The sequence below is a fragment of the Coregonus clupeaformis genome, chromosome 18 (assembly GCF_020615455.1).
Source record: "Coregonus clupeaformis isolate EN_2021a chromosome 18, ASM2061545v1, whole genome shotgun sequence".
Classification (NCBI taxonomy): domain Eukaryota; kingdom Metazoa; phylum Chordata; class Actinopteri; order Salmoniformes; family Salmonidae; genus Coregonus; species Coregonus clupeaformis.
In genome coordinates, this window is record NC_059209.1 from 395731 (window position 1) to 414190 (window position 18460).

An 18460-nucleotide genomic window follows, 5' to 3' on the forward strand; every position below is an offset into this window, starting at 1 on the left:
GTTAAGGTGGTTAGATGTAGCCTGAGGACCACAGAGTACCTTCCAGGCCATGTAATCAATGTACCCCTTTTCTCTTTTTACCTTTTCTCTTTGTAAAACATATTATCTGGAGTCCTTCCACAGGCCATGCTGAAAAATGACCCAAAACGGTGGCATTTTGGGTACACAAGCATGAGGTAGGGGAAACACGTTGCGGTTATGGAGCATAACAAGATTGTAGGACAAAAACTAGCAAGGGTTAATAATAATAATAATAATAATAATAATAATAATAATAATAATAATATGCCATTTAGCAGACGCTTTTATCCAAAGCGACTTACAGTCATGTGTGCATACATTTTTACGTATGGGTGGTCCCGGGGATCGAACCCACTACCCTGGCGTTACAAGCGCCATGCTCTACCAATTGAGCTACAGAGGACCAAAACTACAACAGTAATGACACAACCGCCTCATTCTTCTCTCTGCAGATTCTCAAAAAACAATTCAAAGGCACATCTACAAAGATCCCCTGCCATGGGCTACTATTGACAAGAATTGACAAATCTTCTGCAAGAGGTTCCAAACAGTTGGTGGTTAAGGTCTACGAGCCCTACAGTCGTGGTCAAAAGTTTTGAGAATGACACAAGTATTGGTCTTCACAAAGTTCGCTGCTTCAGTGTTATGAGATATTTTTGTCAGATGTTACTATGGTATACTGAAGTATAATTACAAGCATTCCATAAGTGTCAAAGGCTTTTATTGACAATTACATTAAGTTTATGCAAAGAGTCAATTTTTGCAGTCTTCTTTTTCAAGACCACTGCAATCCGCCCTGGCATGCTGTCAATTAACTTCTGGGCCACATCCTGACTGATGGCAGCCCATTCTTGCATAATCAATGCTTGGAGTTTGTCAGAATTTGTGGGGTTTTGTTTGTCCACCCACCTCTTGAGGATCGACCACAAGTTCTCAATGGGATTAAGGTCTGGGGAGTTTCCTAGCCATGGACCCAAAATGTCGATGTTTTGTTATATATATCCTTGCCTGTGAAGGCCTTTATGTGCAAAGCAATGATGACGGCACGTGTTTCCTTGCAGGTAACCATGGTTAACAGAGGAAGAACAATGATTTCAAGCACCACCCTCCTTTTAAAGCTTCCAGTCTGTTATTCTAACTCAATCAGCATGACAGGGTGATCTCCAGCCTTGTCCTCGTCAACACTCTCACCTGTGTTAACGAGAGAATCACTGACATGATGTCAGCTGTTCCTTTTGTGGCAGGGCTGAAATGCAGTGGAAATGCTTTGTTGGGATTAAGTTCATTTTCATGGCATAGAGGGACTTTGCAATTAATTCATCTGATCACTCTTCATGACATTCTGGAGTGTATGCAAATTGCCACCATCAAAACTGAGGCAGCAGACTTTGCGTAAATTAGAATTTGTGTCATTCTCAAACTTTTGACCACGACTGTACACCACTTCCACCAGAGTCTTATCCAGCTGGCCGTACACCACAGACAGGATAAGACCATTCGCCACAAGCAATCAGCTTCCACAGCCCACCATGCCAAACACCATTTTCAGTGTACCGAAGCTGGATAAAGGACCATAAAATAAATATGGATATTTTTTTATCAATCTCCAAAATGTGTCTGCCTTCATGGATTCACAGAATATATTTATATAAGCTGTACAGGGCTCTGTGGCATCAAACAAATGTTAGACATTCAGATATATTCAAATAATGTTTGTGTACAACATTTAATGATAACTCAAAAAGAGAACTGGGTATTCAACAAGAATGCTATATGGTAAAAGTAACATACAAAACAATACAGTATGAACAGTGTAGTACAGTTCAGTGTCTCAGGTGGAACAGGCAGTCCCTCCCGGGGAAGGACTGCCTGTTCCATGATCTCGCATTCACAGTTGACAACTCCGTTGTGTCCTCCTCCCAGAGTGCGAAGAGCATTGGCGTGACCTTGGACAACACCCTGTCGTTCTCCGCTAACATCAAGGCGGTGACCCGATCCTGTAGGTTCATGCTCTACAATATTCGGAGAGTACGGCCCTGCCTTACACAGGAAGCGGCACAGGTCCTAATCCAGGCACTTGTCATCTCCCGTCTGTATTACTGCAACTCGCTATTGGCTGGGCTCCCTGCCTGTGCCATTAAACCCCTACAACTCATCCAGAATGCCGCAGCCCGTCTGGTGTTCAACCTTCCCAAGTTCTCTCACGTCACCCCGCTCCTCCGCACACGCCACTGGCTTCCAGTTGAAGCTCGCATCTGCTACAAGACCATGGTGCTTGCCTACGGAGCTGTGAGGGGAACGGCACCTCCGTACCTTCAGGCTCTGATCAGTCCCTACACCCAAACGAGGGCATTGCGTTCATCCACCTCTGGCCTGCTGGCTCCCCTACCTCTGCGGAAGCATAGTTCCCGCTCAGCCCAGTCAAAACCGTTCGCTGCTCTGGCACCCCAATGGTGGAACAAGCTCCCTCACGACGCCAGGACAGCGGAGTCACTCACCACCTTCCGGAGACATTTGAAACCCCACCTCTTTAAGGAATACCTGGGATAGGATAAAGTAATCCTTCAGACACCCGACAAGGCCCAAATCCCCGTCATTCGCGTGAGGAAGAGACAGAGATATCGTGGATGTAGGTCGGGGTGCCTTGTAAGGATCCGACGGCGAGCGAGTAAACTGCCTCTTCCATCAATCCTATTAGCCAATCTTCAATCATTGGAGAACAAATTGGATGACCTAAGATTACGGTTATCCTACCAACGGGACATTAGAAACTGTAATATCTTATGTTTCACCGAGTCGTGGCTGAACGACGACATGGATAACATACAGCTAGCGGGCTATACGCTACATCGGCAGGATAGAACAGCTGACTCCGGTAAGACAAGGGGTGGCGGTCTGTGTATATTTGTAAACAACAGATGGTGCACAAAATCAAATAGTAAGGACGTCTCGAGGTTTTGCTCGCCTGAGGTAGAGTATCTTATGATAAGCTGTAGACCACACTATTTACCAAGAGAGTTTTCATCTATATTTTTCATAGCTGTCTATTTACCACCACAAACCAATGCTGGCATTAAGATTGCATTGAATGAGCTGTATAAGGCCATAAATCAACAGGAAAACGCTCATCCAGATGCAGCGCTCCTAGTGGCCGGGGACTTTAATGCAGGGAAACTTAAATCCGTTCTACCTAATTTCTACCAGCATGTTAAATGTGCAACCAGAGGAAAAAAAAAAACTCTAGACCACCTTTACTCCACACACAGAGATGCATACAAAGCTCTCCCTCGCCCTCCATTTGGCAAATCTGACCATAACTCTATCCTCCTGATTCCTGCTTATAAGCAAAAACTAAAGCAGGAAGCACCAGTGACTCGGTTAATAAAAAAGTGGTCAGATGACACAGATGCTAAGCTACAGGACTGTTTTGCTAGCACAGACTGGAACATGTTCCGGGATTCTTCAGATAGCATTGAGGAGTACACCACATCAGTCACTGGCTTCATCAATAAGTGCATCGATGATGTCGTCCCCACAGTGACCGTACGCACATACCCCAACCAGAAGCCATGGATTACAGGAAACATCTGCACTGAGCTAAAGGGTAGAGCTGCCGCTTTCAAGGAGCGGGACTCTAACCTGGACGCTTATAAGAAATCCCGCTATGCCCTCCGACGAACCATCAAACAGGCAAAGAGTCAATACAGGACTAAGATTTAATCGTTCTACACTGGCTCTGACGCTTGTCGGATGTGGCAGGGCTTGAAAACTATTACAGACTAAAAAGGGAAGCACAGCCGCGAGCTGCCCAGTGACACAAAACTCCAAGACGAGCTAAACCACTACTATGCTCGCTTCGAGGCAAGCAACACTGAAGCATGCATGAGAGCACCAGCTGTTCCGGATGACTATGTGATCACGCTCTCCTTAGCCGATGTGACTAAGACTTTTAAGCAGGTCAACATTCACAAGGCCGCAGGGCCAGACGGATTACCAGGACGTGTACTCTGAGCATGTGCTGACCAACTGGCAAGTGTCTTCACTGACATTTTCAACATGTCCCTGACTGAGTCTGTAATACCAACATGTTTCAAGCAGACCACCATAGTCCCCGTGCCCAAGGACTCTAAGATAACCTGCCTAAATTACTACCGACCCGTAGCACTGACGTCTGTAGCCATGAAGTGCTTCGAAAGGCTGGTCATGGCTCACATCAACAGCATTATCCCAGAAACCCTAGACCCACTCCAATTTGCATACCGCCCCAACAGATCCACAGATGATGCAATCTCTATTGCACTCCACACTGCCCTTTCCCACCTGGACAAGAGGAACACCTACGTGAGAATGCTATTCATTGACTACAACTCAGCATTCAACACCATAGTGCCCTCAAAGCTCATCACTAAGCTAAGGATCCTGGGACTAAACACCTCCCTCTGCAACTGGATCCTGGACTTCCTGACAGGCCGCCCCCAAGTGGTAAGGGTAGGTAACAACACATCTGCCACACTGATCCTCAACACGGGGGCCCATCAGGGGTGCGTGCTCAGTCCCCTCCTGTACTCCCTGTTCACCCATGACTGCATGGCCAGGCACGACTCCAACACCATCATTAAGTTTGCCGACGACACAACAGTGGTAGGCCTGATCACCGACAACGATGAGACAGCCTATAGGGAGGAGGTCAGAGACCTGGCCGTGTGGTGCCAGGACAACAACCTCTCCCTCAACGTGACCAAGACAAAGGAGATGATTGTGGACTACAGGAAAAAAAAGAGGACTGAGCACGCCCCCATTCTCATCGACGGGGCTGTAGTGGAACAGGTTGAGAGCTTCAAGTTCCTTGGTGTCCACATCACCAACAAACTATCATGGTTCAAACACACCAAGACAGTCGTGAAGAGGGCACGACAAAGCCTATTCCCCCTCAGGAGACTGAAAAGATTTGGCATGGGTCCTCAGATCCTCAAAAAATTATACAGCTGCACCATCGAGAGCATCCTGACTGGTTGCATCACCGCCTGGTATGGCAACTGCTTGGCCTCCGACCACAAGGCACTACAGAGGGTAGTGCGTACGGCCCAGTACATCACTGGGGCCAAGCTTCCTGCCATCCAGGACCTCTATACCAGGCGGTGTCAGAGGAAAGCCCTCAAAATTGTCAAAGACTCCAGCCACCCTAGCAAGCGGTACCGGCAAGCGGTACCGGAGTGCCAAGTCTAGGTCCAAAAGACTTCTCAACAGCTTCTACCCCCAAGCCATAAGACTCCTGAATAGCTAATCATGGCTACCCGGACTATTTGCACTGCCCCCCCCCCACCCCATCCTTTTACGCTGCTGCTACTCTTAATTATTTATTTATCACTTTAACTCTGCCCACATGTACATATTACTTCAACTACCTCAACTAGCCGGTGCCCCGCACATTGACTCTGCACTGGTACCCCCCTGTATATATAGCCTCCCTACTGTTATTTTATTTTACTTCTGCTCTTTTTTTCTCAACACTTTTTTTGTTGTTGTTATATTTTTACTTTTTTGTTAAAAATAAATGCACTGTTGGTTAAGGGCTGTAAGTAAGCATTTCACTGTAATGTCTGCACCTGTTGTATTTGGCGCATGTGGCAAATAAAATTTGATTTGATTTGATCAATGAGAGAAGACTTGAAAAATACAAGATGGTGGCATACACATTAATGCATTACTTCATGGAGCAAAAATGTGTTTATTTTAATAATCAAGCATTTTCTAAATGTAAACTGACCCCATGCAACTGGACACGGACATTTTATGAGACTACTGTTTCCACAAATCGAGGACGAAGACCATATCGCTAAGGTTGGTTGAAAGTTCTCTGTGCTACACCAAACAGTACCTATTCTGTAACTCCCAGTAATGGAAACCAACAATCTTTGCTTAAATGTGACCGGCCAGCATGATTCTGTATTATGTAGCAACATTAGAAATTGTGTTTTTTACATTGGATAAAAGTAAAGACTGAGAGCTAGAAAATGGTATATCATACACTACAGTTAGGAACAATGGGAAAATAATTCTGCTTTGAAAGTTAATAAAATTGTAACCCCGCTTTTGAGAAAATGGCCCTTGAATGTTTTGGTACACCTACTGGAGAGCTCTTTGTCTACACCCATTCAGCATCGTTCACACCCTCTTAAGCCTTAGCCCCACCCATCTCTTTAAGGATTCACATGTGAGGCCATGTGCTAAACAGTGAGCATGGTAGTGTACAACCAAAGATTTCAAGGCTAAAGGCTGGTTTATCCTACATCTATCGACATGTCTGTATACAGTTGCCACAGTGACATCATGAATATTCTATTGTCTTCTGACATCAAACTTGTCGTTGTTGTTATAAAAAAGTATAAACACAAAAAACGACAGGCTGCATGACATCAGCAGCCTGGTGGTCCAAAATAGCATAACTGGTGTATTGTAACACCAATAAACCCATCCGTTTAAAAATGAATTTAGTATTTGTCAATCTAGCAAACCAGGCAACTAAAAGCAACTTTCTAAACAATGTTTTGGTTTGTTTCTAGCTTGTTAGCTAGCTAACGTTAAGTTAGCTGGCTAGCCAGTTCAAATAATGACCAAATCATATACAGTAGCTGACAACGTCTTAGCTTTAGCTAATTTCTATTCATTATTATAGGAAAATAAACTCACAACAAGATCATTATTTACAAGTTAATGGCGAGCTAAGTACAGAAAATAGCTTACGGTTGTGAGTGTGACTAAATAAAAGCAGGGCATTCTACCGGAGAATTTTAGAACTTGGACACTGTTACGAACCCCGTGGCTTTAAAAGTCTAGGGTGGATGGAAAAGAGACCTGCAACATAACTCGTTGGCCTAACGTTATATCCTAATTTGACTTTGGTGCATGTCATGTTGTTCTTCACATTACCGTCTCTGGTAAATACACACTATATCCAATAAAATCAATGTTTATGTGTCATGTCCAGCCCATCCATTATCTCAGCCAACCATGGCTAAACCAACTTTTTCCATGGCTAAACCAACTAGGCTTGTAATTTAAATGTTTTATTCGTATTTACAGATGGCATACAAGTTTGTTCCAGAAGGCATTTCTGCCAAAAAACACATTTTTATAAAAACAAATGTTTACGTTTAAATGCCTCTCCTGTGAAGTAATGAAGCGCGACATACACCTAGTTTCCTGAAATGAGTCACAAATCACATCTGGTGACCAGCAGATGATGGGAGAGGTGGTCACGATGAAATTGCCATTCCAAAGAAACATACAGTAAGAAAATACAGTATGATCAGTGTAATAAAATTCAGGGAATAGTTGTACAGCTGTGGGAGGAGTGTTGTCATGATCAAACTGCCATTCGGCTCCTCTTGAGTCATTTAAAGCTTGAAATCCAGCATAATGTCCAATCATACAGTTCTTCTACAATGACACACACAGGCAAAGGTATTCTGTTTCTCTCCAAGAATGCACTCAAGGAAAAAGCCTAGGCATCACACGGTATTGTCTGTAAGACAAAAACTAAATAATAAATTGTACTCCATTGCACAGTTTGAACAACAGTTGAACTGTACCAGCATAACAACATTAGCGTTGACTAGTTAAACATGCATACAGTGGGGAAAAAAAGTATTTAGTCAGCCACCAATTGTGCAAGTTCTCCCACTTAAAAAGATGAGAGAGGCCTGTAATTGTCATCATAGGCACACGTCAACTATGACAGACAAAATGAGAAAAAATAATCCAGAAAATCACATTGTAGGATTTTTAATGAATTTATTTGCAAATTATGGTGGAAAATAAGTATTTGGTCAATAACAAAAGTTTCTCAATACTTTGTTATATACCCTTTGTTGGCAATGCCACAGGTCAAACGTTTTCTGTAAGTCTTCACAAGGTTTTCACACACTGTTGCTGGTATTTTGGCCCATTCCTCCATGCAGATCTCCTCTAGAGCAGTGATGTTTTGGGGCTGTCGCTGGGCAACACAGACTTTCAACTCCCTCCAAAGATTTTCTATGGGGTTGAGATCTGGAGACTGGCTAGGCCACTCCAGGACCTTGAAATGCTTCTTACGAAGCCACTCCTTCGTTGCCCGGGCGGTGTGTTTGGGATCATTGTCATGCTGAAAGACCCAGCCACGTTTCATCTTCAATGCCCTTGCTGATGGAAGGAGGTTTTCACTCAAAATCTCACGATACATGGCCCCATTCATTCTTTCCTTTACACAGATCAGTCGTCCTGGTCCCTTTGCAGAAAAACAGCCCCAAAGCATGATGTTTCCACCCCCATGCTTCACAGTAGGTATGGTGTTCTTTGGATGCAACTCAGCATTCTTTGTCCTCCAAACACGACGAGTTGAGTTTTTACCATCTGACCATATGACATTCTCCCAATCCTCTTCTGGATCATCCAAATGCACTCTAGCAAACTTCAGACGGGCCTGGACATGTACTGGCTTAAGCAGGGGGACACGTCTGGCATTGCAGGATTTGAGTCCCTGGCGGCGTAGTGTGTTACTGATGGTAGGCTTTGTTACTTTGGTCCCAGCTCTCTGCAGGTCCTTCACTAGGTCCCCCCGTGTGGTTCTGGGATTTTTGCTCACCGTTCTTGTGATCATTTTGACCCCACGGGGTGAGATCTTGCATGGAGCCCCAGATCGAGGGAGAATATCAGTGGTCTTGTATGTCTTCCATTTCCTAATAATTGCTCCCACAGTTGATTTCTTCAAACCAAGCTGCTTACCTATTGCATATTCAGTCTTCCCAGCCTGGTGCAGGTCTACAATTTTGTTTCTGGTGTCCTTTGACAGCTCTTTGGTCTTGGCCATAGTGGAGTTTGGAGTGTGACTGTTTGAGGTTGTGGACAGGTGTCTTTTATACTGATAACAAGTTCAAACAGGTGCCATTAATACAGTTAACGAGTGGAGGACAAAAGAGCCTCTTAAGAAAAAGTTACAGGTCTGTGAGAGCCAGAAATCTTGCTTGTTTGTAGGTGACCAAATACTTATTTTCCACCATAATTTGCAAATAAATTCATAAAAAATCCTACAATGTGATTTTCTGGATTTTTTTCCCTCAATTTGTCTGTCATAGTTGACGTGTACCTATGATGAAAATTACAGGCCTCTCTCATCTTTTTAAGTGGGAGAACTTGCACAATTGGTGGCTGACTAAATACATTTTTTCCCCACTGTACATGTGCACAGGCACATAGATTACATTTAGAACAATATCTAACCTAATATAAATAAATATGGCATAACCCTCAACATTTGCACAGTGACCAGATGTACAAATATGCCTAGGTAGGTAGGCAGACAGTAACTAGCTACAGCCATGTTTAACAGGCATGCTTAAGCAAATATTTGTTTTAATAGTGATAGAGATTTACAACAGTAGATTTTTGTATTTTTGTTTCTCCTATCAGTTAGCTAGTAAACTTAGCTAGCTAGATTGCTGGATAGCCAATAATTGTTATTTACATCTGTTTGGAATCCTATATTGCGTCATGCCTATAATTTTGTGATTTTGAAATGCATCCACGGTCATAATCATAACCAATGTCAACCCTTGTCAATTATGTAACATAGCTAACTAGTAAAATTATTTGCAGTTGCTGATGTTACACGTTTGCTTAAAATACAAATGCGACGCATGGCGCATAGTAACAAGTTAGCAGGTGCCAGGCTAACTAGCCAACTCCAGTCATGTGCTAAGGTTTGCATGTAAACCTAGCTTTAGGTGGCTGGTTGTAACGCTTTGGCTTGATGTTAAGTAGCCATATCTACGACTAAAAATAAGAGGTTTTACAATCGAGATACAATAGAACCTCTTCTATTTTTAGTCATAGACATGGCTACCTGTAGTTGTTTAACTGTTAGTTAATTTAGCTAGCTAGATTAGCTAGCTCCCTAAGTTAGCAAACAGACAAATAATTTGATTTCCCCCCCACTGTAACACAGTAGTATGTTAGCCAGCAATACATACTATGGGTTTCAGTAGATAAACTAAAGTTAGCTAGCTAGCTAGGTGGCTTGCAGGAAAGAATAACTTACTTAGCCACTGCATTTGTCATCTGCCCTCTTGGTGCTGGCATCGGCTGTAGCCGAGCTTCTCGCTAAATCCAACTCTTTGTTTAGAATCCTCTTCGCTATATTCCGGTTGAAACATGTATGGTTGAATGTCACCATGTAGCTAAAAAAAATGCTCCATCGTCGAATTCATGTTGATGAGAGGAATCACTTGAAGCCATTGCTGTCTGTTCAGTTCTTTCAGTTTTGCCCAAAGGATTGTGTTGTTAGTGTCCGCTTTGCATATGTGAGTACTGTCTTCATGCTTTTTTATCATTCACAATTAACATTGCATACTACACTCAACTTGTTCAAGTAGGCTATCCATCCCCATTTTCAAAGAGTGCCCTTTGTCTGATTACCAAACACGCACTCCTCCAAACTATCCAGTCCTGCTATAATGCTATATCAATGACAGATTTTGTTGAGAATGTGCCTCGCAATTGACAGGAGCTTAATATTTTGTATAGACGTGCAAATGTTATGCTTAAAGACATTTAGGCCTACGTTTGCACACAGTGCCATTGAACGAGAGATGCGATTTATGATATCATGCTTCTGAAAAAAAAAGATTGCTTGTTTTTAATTTAATTTTATTAAAAACCAAGCACAGCCTCCCTTCCCTTCAATGAAGGCTGTTTGTTTTGTCCCGCCCAATGCATTTGCCAAATAGCAGCCTATCAATAAAGGGTTTGGCTCATGAGACTGCTTTTAAATAAGTATTAATTTGGGATTTTGGTATTTTATTAGGATCCCCATTTGCTGTTGCGAAAGCAGCAGCTACTCTTCTTTGGGTCCACATAAAACATGAAACATGACATAATAGACAAGAACAGCTCAAGGACAGAACTACATCAATTTTAAAACGGCACACATAACCTACATATTAATCACCAAAGCTTTATTAAAATATCAAGTTTGGGAGCAGCAAAACAGTGAGCGGACATCCCCTTTTTATCATTATTTTAGCCAGCTCGCGTTATTATTTTGGATGTGCATAAAAGCCTCCATAGTTTAATACTTTAATATGATATGCCCTATTATATGCCCATGGGGAGCAATTATGGTGCCTGTAACTGTATTTAGACATAGCCTATTTAAAACAAGTTGTTGTTTCATTTTGATTAGAATTATTCACTCTCTTTTTAAGCCTTATCAATAGTGAATTTAATCTTGCTTATTGACAACGTTTGGCCATGGCTCAGCCATAATGCAATTTACAGTAGGCCCTATATCAGTGTGAATGCTAGGTTTAACAATATATTTCCATATTGAAGCCATGCAATTAGGCTTCTTACAATGTGGACTGCAATCATGTTCAACATATTAAGCAAAGATGAGATAGGCCTACATATATTTTGTTATTTTGTTTTTGTAGGCTATTTAACAAACTAGGCCGTAACGGACTATTGTAATTGGAGTTGATGACAACACAATACATAAAAGACTGTAAATACACAACTTGAAGCGACCACATATTTAGCCATGGAGCACGTTCTGATTGGCCAGTGAGGGGTCAAGCCCCAGAACACCTACAACTTGTTTATTCATCAAAACTCCCTTTCGTGCCACCACCAGCCACTGCGGCCATAATTGCGGTTGTGAAAATAGCAAAATGTTTCTGACACCCCCCCGAACCTATAGCACTACTGACAGAGAGGCTACACAGAAGCACATAACCTTTGCCTCTGGGAGTGCTTTTGAGCCAAAAGGGATCCCTCTAAATGGAGATAGATATTGTCCAGAAATGACATCACACTCATGAGCAAAGCATATATTGTTTAGCTAAAACATGAGTGGGGTTTTATGAGATAAGACATTCATATCATACATATCATGTGAATGAACCATACAGCCAACATTGACCTTTCAAGCCTAAATGTGATTTATATAATTAGCAACTAAACCTCCATAGTGTATCATTAACAGACCTGCAGTAATTTGACTGCCAGAACGATGGAGCGTGTGCATAGCACGGCCGAGGTCAGGCAAACCAATATGACAAAGCCATCAAACACCAGAAGGTAGTGTGTGTTCTTCTGAGCTGAAACAGATAAAGACACCTGGGTTACATAACTCTCTTCCCATGTACTTTGAGGCTTTTGACATAGTGTCGCAGTATCAACATTGGCAGTCTTCAGTATGGGTTGTTTAGAGAAGAAACATTATGGTTGGATTTGGACTTAGGTCAAATACAGTACATATGTCAAATGATACTTAAAAGTACATTTGACAGTCATTTAGCAAACACTCTTATCCAGAGCGACTTACCACATACAGTATCACAGTCATTGCAAGGAAAACTTTCCTCTACTAGCAAAAGCAAGTAAGACAGCCTAAACTAGAAAGGACATTTCCTGAAGAAAATGTTGTGTACATGCTAGCTTGTAAAGGATTGATTGATTGATAGGATAGCCTGAACATGTGAAAGTTGGTTTGGTGTCTCAATCTTGAACAGTTCAAGAGTTATTGTTGGTGAGTAATTGTATGCTAAGTAACGTCTAAAAGTCTAAACTGTTGGGTGGGGGGATTAATAAGCTAACATATGGAATTGTTTTAAGATGGTCATACCATGGATCATTTAGCTATTTTATTTTGAATTTTAGGACCCCTTTAGATATACATTTGAGTTAATTTATATAATTATAGTTGATAAAACCTTGAAAGGAAGAAGAGTTGCTTTTAGTGGGTTATTTTATGCTAATGTTTTCACATTTGAATAGTTGTAGTTGTTAAATGTTTTTTAAGAATATGAAGTTAGGATCGTATGAACATGAGAAAGTTGGTTCGGTGTCTATCTTGAACTGTTCAAGAGTTCCTGTTGGTGAGTAATTTTATGCTAATCTATGCAAATTTGTAAAGTTATAGTTGATAAAAGTGTATAAGAATTTAGGATAGGTTAGTTAGGTTAAGTTAGGATAGGCTGAACATGTGAAAGTTGGTTTGGTGGCTCTAGCTTGAAAGGAAGAAGAGTTTCTTTTAGCGGGTTATTTTATGCTAGTATTTTCACATTTTTATAGTTGTAGTTGTTGAAAGTTTTGAAGAATTTGACGTTAAGTTAGGCTGAACATGAGAAAGTTGGTTCGGTGTCTCTAGCTTGAACGGTTCAAGAGTTCCTGTTGGTGAGTCATGTTATGCTAAGTTATTTATGTTTGTATAGTTATAGTTATTTTTCAAAATTAAAAATGTGAAGTTAGGATAGCCTGAACATGTGATCTAGCTTGAATGGTTCAACAGTTACTGTTGGTGAAAATTGTATGCTGATTTATGCAAATTGCATAATTATAGTTGATAAAGTGTATAAGAATTTGAATTTAGGATAGCCTGAACATGAGGATATTGGTTTAGGATCTCTAGCTTGAACGGATCAAGAGTTAATGTTGGTGGGAAAAATTTATGCTAATTTATGCAATTTCATATAGTTATAGTTGATCAAAGTTATTAAGAATTTGAAGTTAGGATAGGCTGAATATGTGAAAGGTGATTTGGTGTCTCCAGCTTGAATGGAAGAAGAGTTACATTTATTGGGTTATTTTATGCAAATGCATTAACATTTGTATAGTTGTAGTTGTTAAAAGTTTTGAAGAACTTGAAGTTACCATAGCCTGAACATGTGACAATTGTTTGGTGTCTTTAGCTTGAACGGATCAAGAGTTACTGTTGGTGCGTTATTTTATGAAAGTGTATTTAGTTAGAGTTGTTAAACGTTTTTTAAGAATTTGAAGTTAGGATAGCCTGAACATGTGAAAATTGGTTTGGTGTCTCTATCTTGAACGGTTCAAGAGTTCCTGTTGGTAATGAATGAAAGAAGAGTTACTTTTATTGGGTTATTTTATGCAAATGAATTAACATTTGTATAGTCGTAGTTGTTAAAAGTTTGGAAGACTTTGAAGTTACCATAGCCTGAACATGAGAAAGTTGGTTCGGTGTCTCTAGCTTGAACGATTCAAGAATTCCTGTTGGTGAGTCATGTTATGCTAATTTATTTACATTTGTATAGTTATAGTTGTTAAACATTTGTAGGAAGTTGAAGTTAGGATAGCCTGAACATGTGATCAAGCTTGAATGGTTCAACTGTTACTGTTGGTGAAAAATGGTATGCTGATTTATACAAATTGCATAGTTATAGTTGATAAAAGTGTATAGAAATTTGAATTTAGGATAGCCTGAACATGAGGAAATTGGTTTAGGATCTCTAACTTGAACGGATCGAGTTATTGTTGGTGGGAAATGTTATGCTAATTTATGCAATTTCATGTAGTTATAGTTGATAAAAGTCATTAAGAATTTGAAGTTAGGATAGACTGAGTATGTGAAAGTTTGTTTGGTGTCTCTAGCTTGAATGGAAGAAGAGTTACTTTAGTTGGGTTATTTTATTCATATGCATTAACATTTGTATAGTTGTAGTTGTTGAAAGTTTGAAAGAATTTGACGTTAGGATAATATGAACATGAGAAAGTTGGTTCGGTGTCTCTAGCTTGAACGGTTCAAGAATTCCTGTTGGTGAGCCATGTTATGCAAATTTATTTACATTTGTATAATTATAGCTCTTAAACATTTGTAAGAATTTGATGTTAGGATAACCTGAACATGAGATCTAACTTGAATGGTTCAACAGTTACTGTTGGTGAAAAATGGAATGCTGATTTATGCAAACTGCATAGTTATAGTTGATAAAAGTGTATACGAATTTGAAGTTAGGATAGGCTGAATATGTGAAAAGTGATTTGGACTCTCTAGCTTGAATGAAAGAAGAGTTACTTTTATTGGGTTATTTTATGCAAATGATTTAACATTTGTATAGTTGTAGTTGTTAAAAATTTGGAAGAATTTGAAGTTACCATAGCCTGAACATGTGAAAATTGGTTTGGTGTCTCTTGATTTAATGGATCAAGACTTACTGTTGGTGCGTTATTTTATGCAAATATATATACTTAAAGTTGTAAAAGTTTTTTTAGAATTTGAAGTTAGTATTTTGAAGTTAGAATAGCCTGAACATGTGAAAGTTGGTTTTGTGTCTCTATCTTTAACTGCTCAAGAGTTCCTGTTGGTGAGTCATTTTATGCTAATCTATGCAAATTTGTAAAGTTATAGTTGATAGAAGTGTATAAGAATTTGACGTTAGGATAGTATGAACATGAGAAAGTTGGTTCGGTGTCTCTAGCTTGAAGGGTTCAAGAGTTCCTGTTGGTGAGTCATGTTATGCTAATTTATTTATATTTGTATAGTTATAGTTATTTTAAAAAATGAAGAATTTGAAGTAAGGATAGCATGGACATGTTATCTAGCTTGAATGGTTCAACAGTTACTTTTGGTGAAAAATGGTATGCTGATTTATGCAAATTGCATAGTTATAGTTGATAAAAGTGTATACGAATTTAAATTTAGGATAGCCTGAACATGAGGAAATTGGTTTAGGATCTCTAGCTTGAACGGATCAAGAGTTACTGTTGGTGGGAAATGTTATGCTAATTTATGCAATTTTATATAGGTATAGTTGAAAAATGTCATTAAGAATTTGAATTTAGGATAGGCTGAACATGTGAAAGGTGGTTTGGTGGCTCTAGCTTGAAAGGAAGAAGAGTTTCTTTTAGTGGGTTATGTTATGCTAATGTTTTCACATTTGTATAGTTGCAGTTGAAAGTTTTGAAGAATTTGACGTTAGGATAGTATGAACATGAGCAAGTTGGTTCGGTGTCTAGCTTGAACTGTTCAAGAGTTTCTTTTGGTGAGTCATGTTATGCTAATTTATTAATATAGTTATAATAATTTATAGTTAGGATTGCCTGAACATGTGATCTAGCATGAATGGTTCAACAGTTACTGTTTTTGAAAAATGGTATGCTGATTTATGCAAATTGCATAAGTATAGTTCATTAAAGTGTATAAGAATTTGAATTTAGAATTTGAATTTAGGATAGCCTGAAAATGAGGATATTGGTTTAGGATCTCTAGCTTGAACGGATCAAGAGTTACTGTTGGTGGGAAATTATATGCTAATCTATGCAATTTCATATAGTTATAGTTGATAAAAGTTATTAAGAATTTGAAGTTAGGATATGCTGAATCTGTGAAAGGTGGTTTGGTGTCTCTAGCTTGAATGGAAGAAGAGTTAATTTTATTGGGGTATTTTATGCTAATGTTTTCACGTGTTATAGTTGTAGTTGTTGAACGTTTTGAAGAATTCGACGTTAGGATAGTATGAAAATGAGAAAGTTGGTTCGGTGACTCTATTTTGAACTGTTCAAGAGTTCATGTTGAAGAGTCATGTTATGCTAATTTACACTTGTATAGTTATAGTAGTAAAAAAATTATAAGAATTTGAAGTTAGGATAGCCTGAACATGTGATCCAGCTTGAATGGTTCAACAGTTACTGTTCGTGAAACATTTTATGCTGATTTATGCAAATTGCATAGTTATAATTGATTAAAGTATATAAGAATTTGAATTTGGGATAGCTTGAACATGTGAAAGTTGGTTTGGTGTCTCTAGCTTGAACGTATTAAGTGTTACTGTTGGTGGGAAATTGTACGCTAATTTATGCAATTTCATATAGTTATAGTTGACAAATGTTTTTAAGAATTTGACGTTAGGATAGTATGAACATGAGAAAGTTGGTTAGGTGTCTCTAGCTTGAACTGTTCAAGAGTTCCTTTTGGTGAGTCATGTTATGCTAATTTACTTGCATTTGTATAGTTATAGTTGTTAAACATTTGTAAGAATTGGAAATTAGGATAGCCCGAACATGTGATATAGCTTGAATGGTTCAACAGTTATTGTTTGTGAAAAATGGTATGCTGATTCATGCAAATTGCATAGTTATAGTTGATTAAAGTGTATAAGAATATGAATTTAGAATTTTAATTTAGGATAGGCTGAATATGTGAAAGTTGGTTTGGTGTCTCTATCTTAAACTGTTCAAGAGTTTCTGTTGGTGAGTCATTTTACGCTAATCTATGCATATTTGTAAAGTTATAGTTGATAAAAGTGAATAAGAATTTGAAGTTAGGATAGGCTGAACATGTGAAAGTTGGTTTGGTGGCTCTAGCTTGAACGGATTAAGAGTTACTGTTGGTGTGAAATTGTATGCTAATTTATGCAATTTCATATAGTTATAGTTGACAAATGTTATTAATAATTTGAAGTTAGGATAGGCTGAATATGTGAAAGGTGGTTTGGTGTCTCTAGCTTGAATGGAAGAAGAGTTACTTTTATTGGGTTATTTCATGCAAATGCATTACAATTTTGTTATAGTTGTAGTTGTTAAAAGTTTGGAAGAATTTGAAGTTTCCATAGCCTGAACATGTGAAATTGGTTTGGTGTCTCTTGCTTAAACGGATCAAGAGTTACTGTTATTGCAATATTTTATGCAAAAGTGAATAGTTAGAGTTGTTAAATGTATTTTAAGAATTTGAACTTAGGATAGCCTGAACACGTGAAAGTTGGTTGGTGTCTCTATCTTGAATGGTTCAAGAGTTCCTGTTGGTGAGTCATTTTATGCTAATCTATGCACATTTGTATAGTTATAGTTCATAAAAGTCTATTAGAATTTGAAGTTAGGATATGCTGAACATGTGAATTTGGTTTGGTGTCTCTAGCTTGAATGGAAGAAGAGTTAATTTTATTGGGTTGTTTAATGCAAATGCATTAACATTAGTATGGTTGTAGTTGTTAAAAGTTTTGAAGATGTTGAAGGTACCACAACCTGAACATGTGAAAATTGGTCTGGTGTCTCTAGCTTGAACTGATCAAGAGTTACTGTTGGTGCGTTATTTTATTAAAATGTACATACTGTAGTTAAGAGTTGTTAAAAGTTTTTTAAAGAATTATAAAGTTAGGATAGCCTGAACATGTGATCTAGTTTGAATGGTTCAACAGTTACTGTTGGTGAAAAATGGTATGCTGATTTATGCAAATTGCATAGTTATAGTTGATAAAAGTGATTAAGAATTTAAGGTTGGGATAGCCTGAACATGTGAAAGTTGGTTTGGTGTCTCTATCTTGAACAGTTCAAGAGTTCATGTTCATTAGTCATTGTATGCTAATTTATGCAATTTCATGTAATTATACTTGATAAATGTTATTAAGAATTTGAAGTTAGGATAGGCTGAATATGTGAAAGGTGGTTTGGTGTCTAGCTTGAATGGAAGAATAGTTACTTTTATTGGGTTATTTTATGCAAATGCATTAACATTTGTGTTGTTGAAAGTTTTGAAGAATTTGATGTTAGGATAGTATGAACATGAGAAATTTGGTTCGGTGTCTCTAGCTTGAATGGTTCAAGAGTTCCTGTTGGTGAGTCGTGTTATGCTAATTTATTTGCATTTGCACAGTTAGAGTTGTTAAAC

The 18460-nt window shown here is 39.1% G+C and overlaps 1 protein-coding gene across 4 annotated transcripts in view; it reads right to left on the reverse strand.

Moving 5' to 3' along the window:
• The window catches only part of mcoln2 (mucolipin TRP cation channel 2), a 98951-nt gene that overhangs the window by 36985 nt on the left and 43506 nt on the right, over positions 1 to 18460 (reverse strand). For all 4 annotated transcript variants that reach the window (XM_041840029.2, XM_041840026.2, XM_041840027.2 and 1 more), the window contains one exon: positions 12043 to 12155. In XM_041840029.2, the coding sequence (XP_041695963.1) occupies positions 12043 to 12155 (113 nt within the window). The remainder of the gene's footprint in view (positions 1 to 12042; positions 12156 to 18460) is intronic.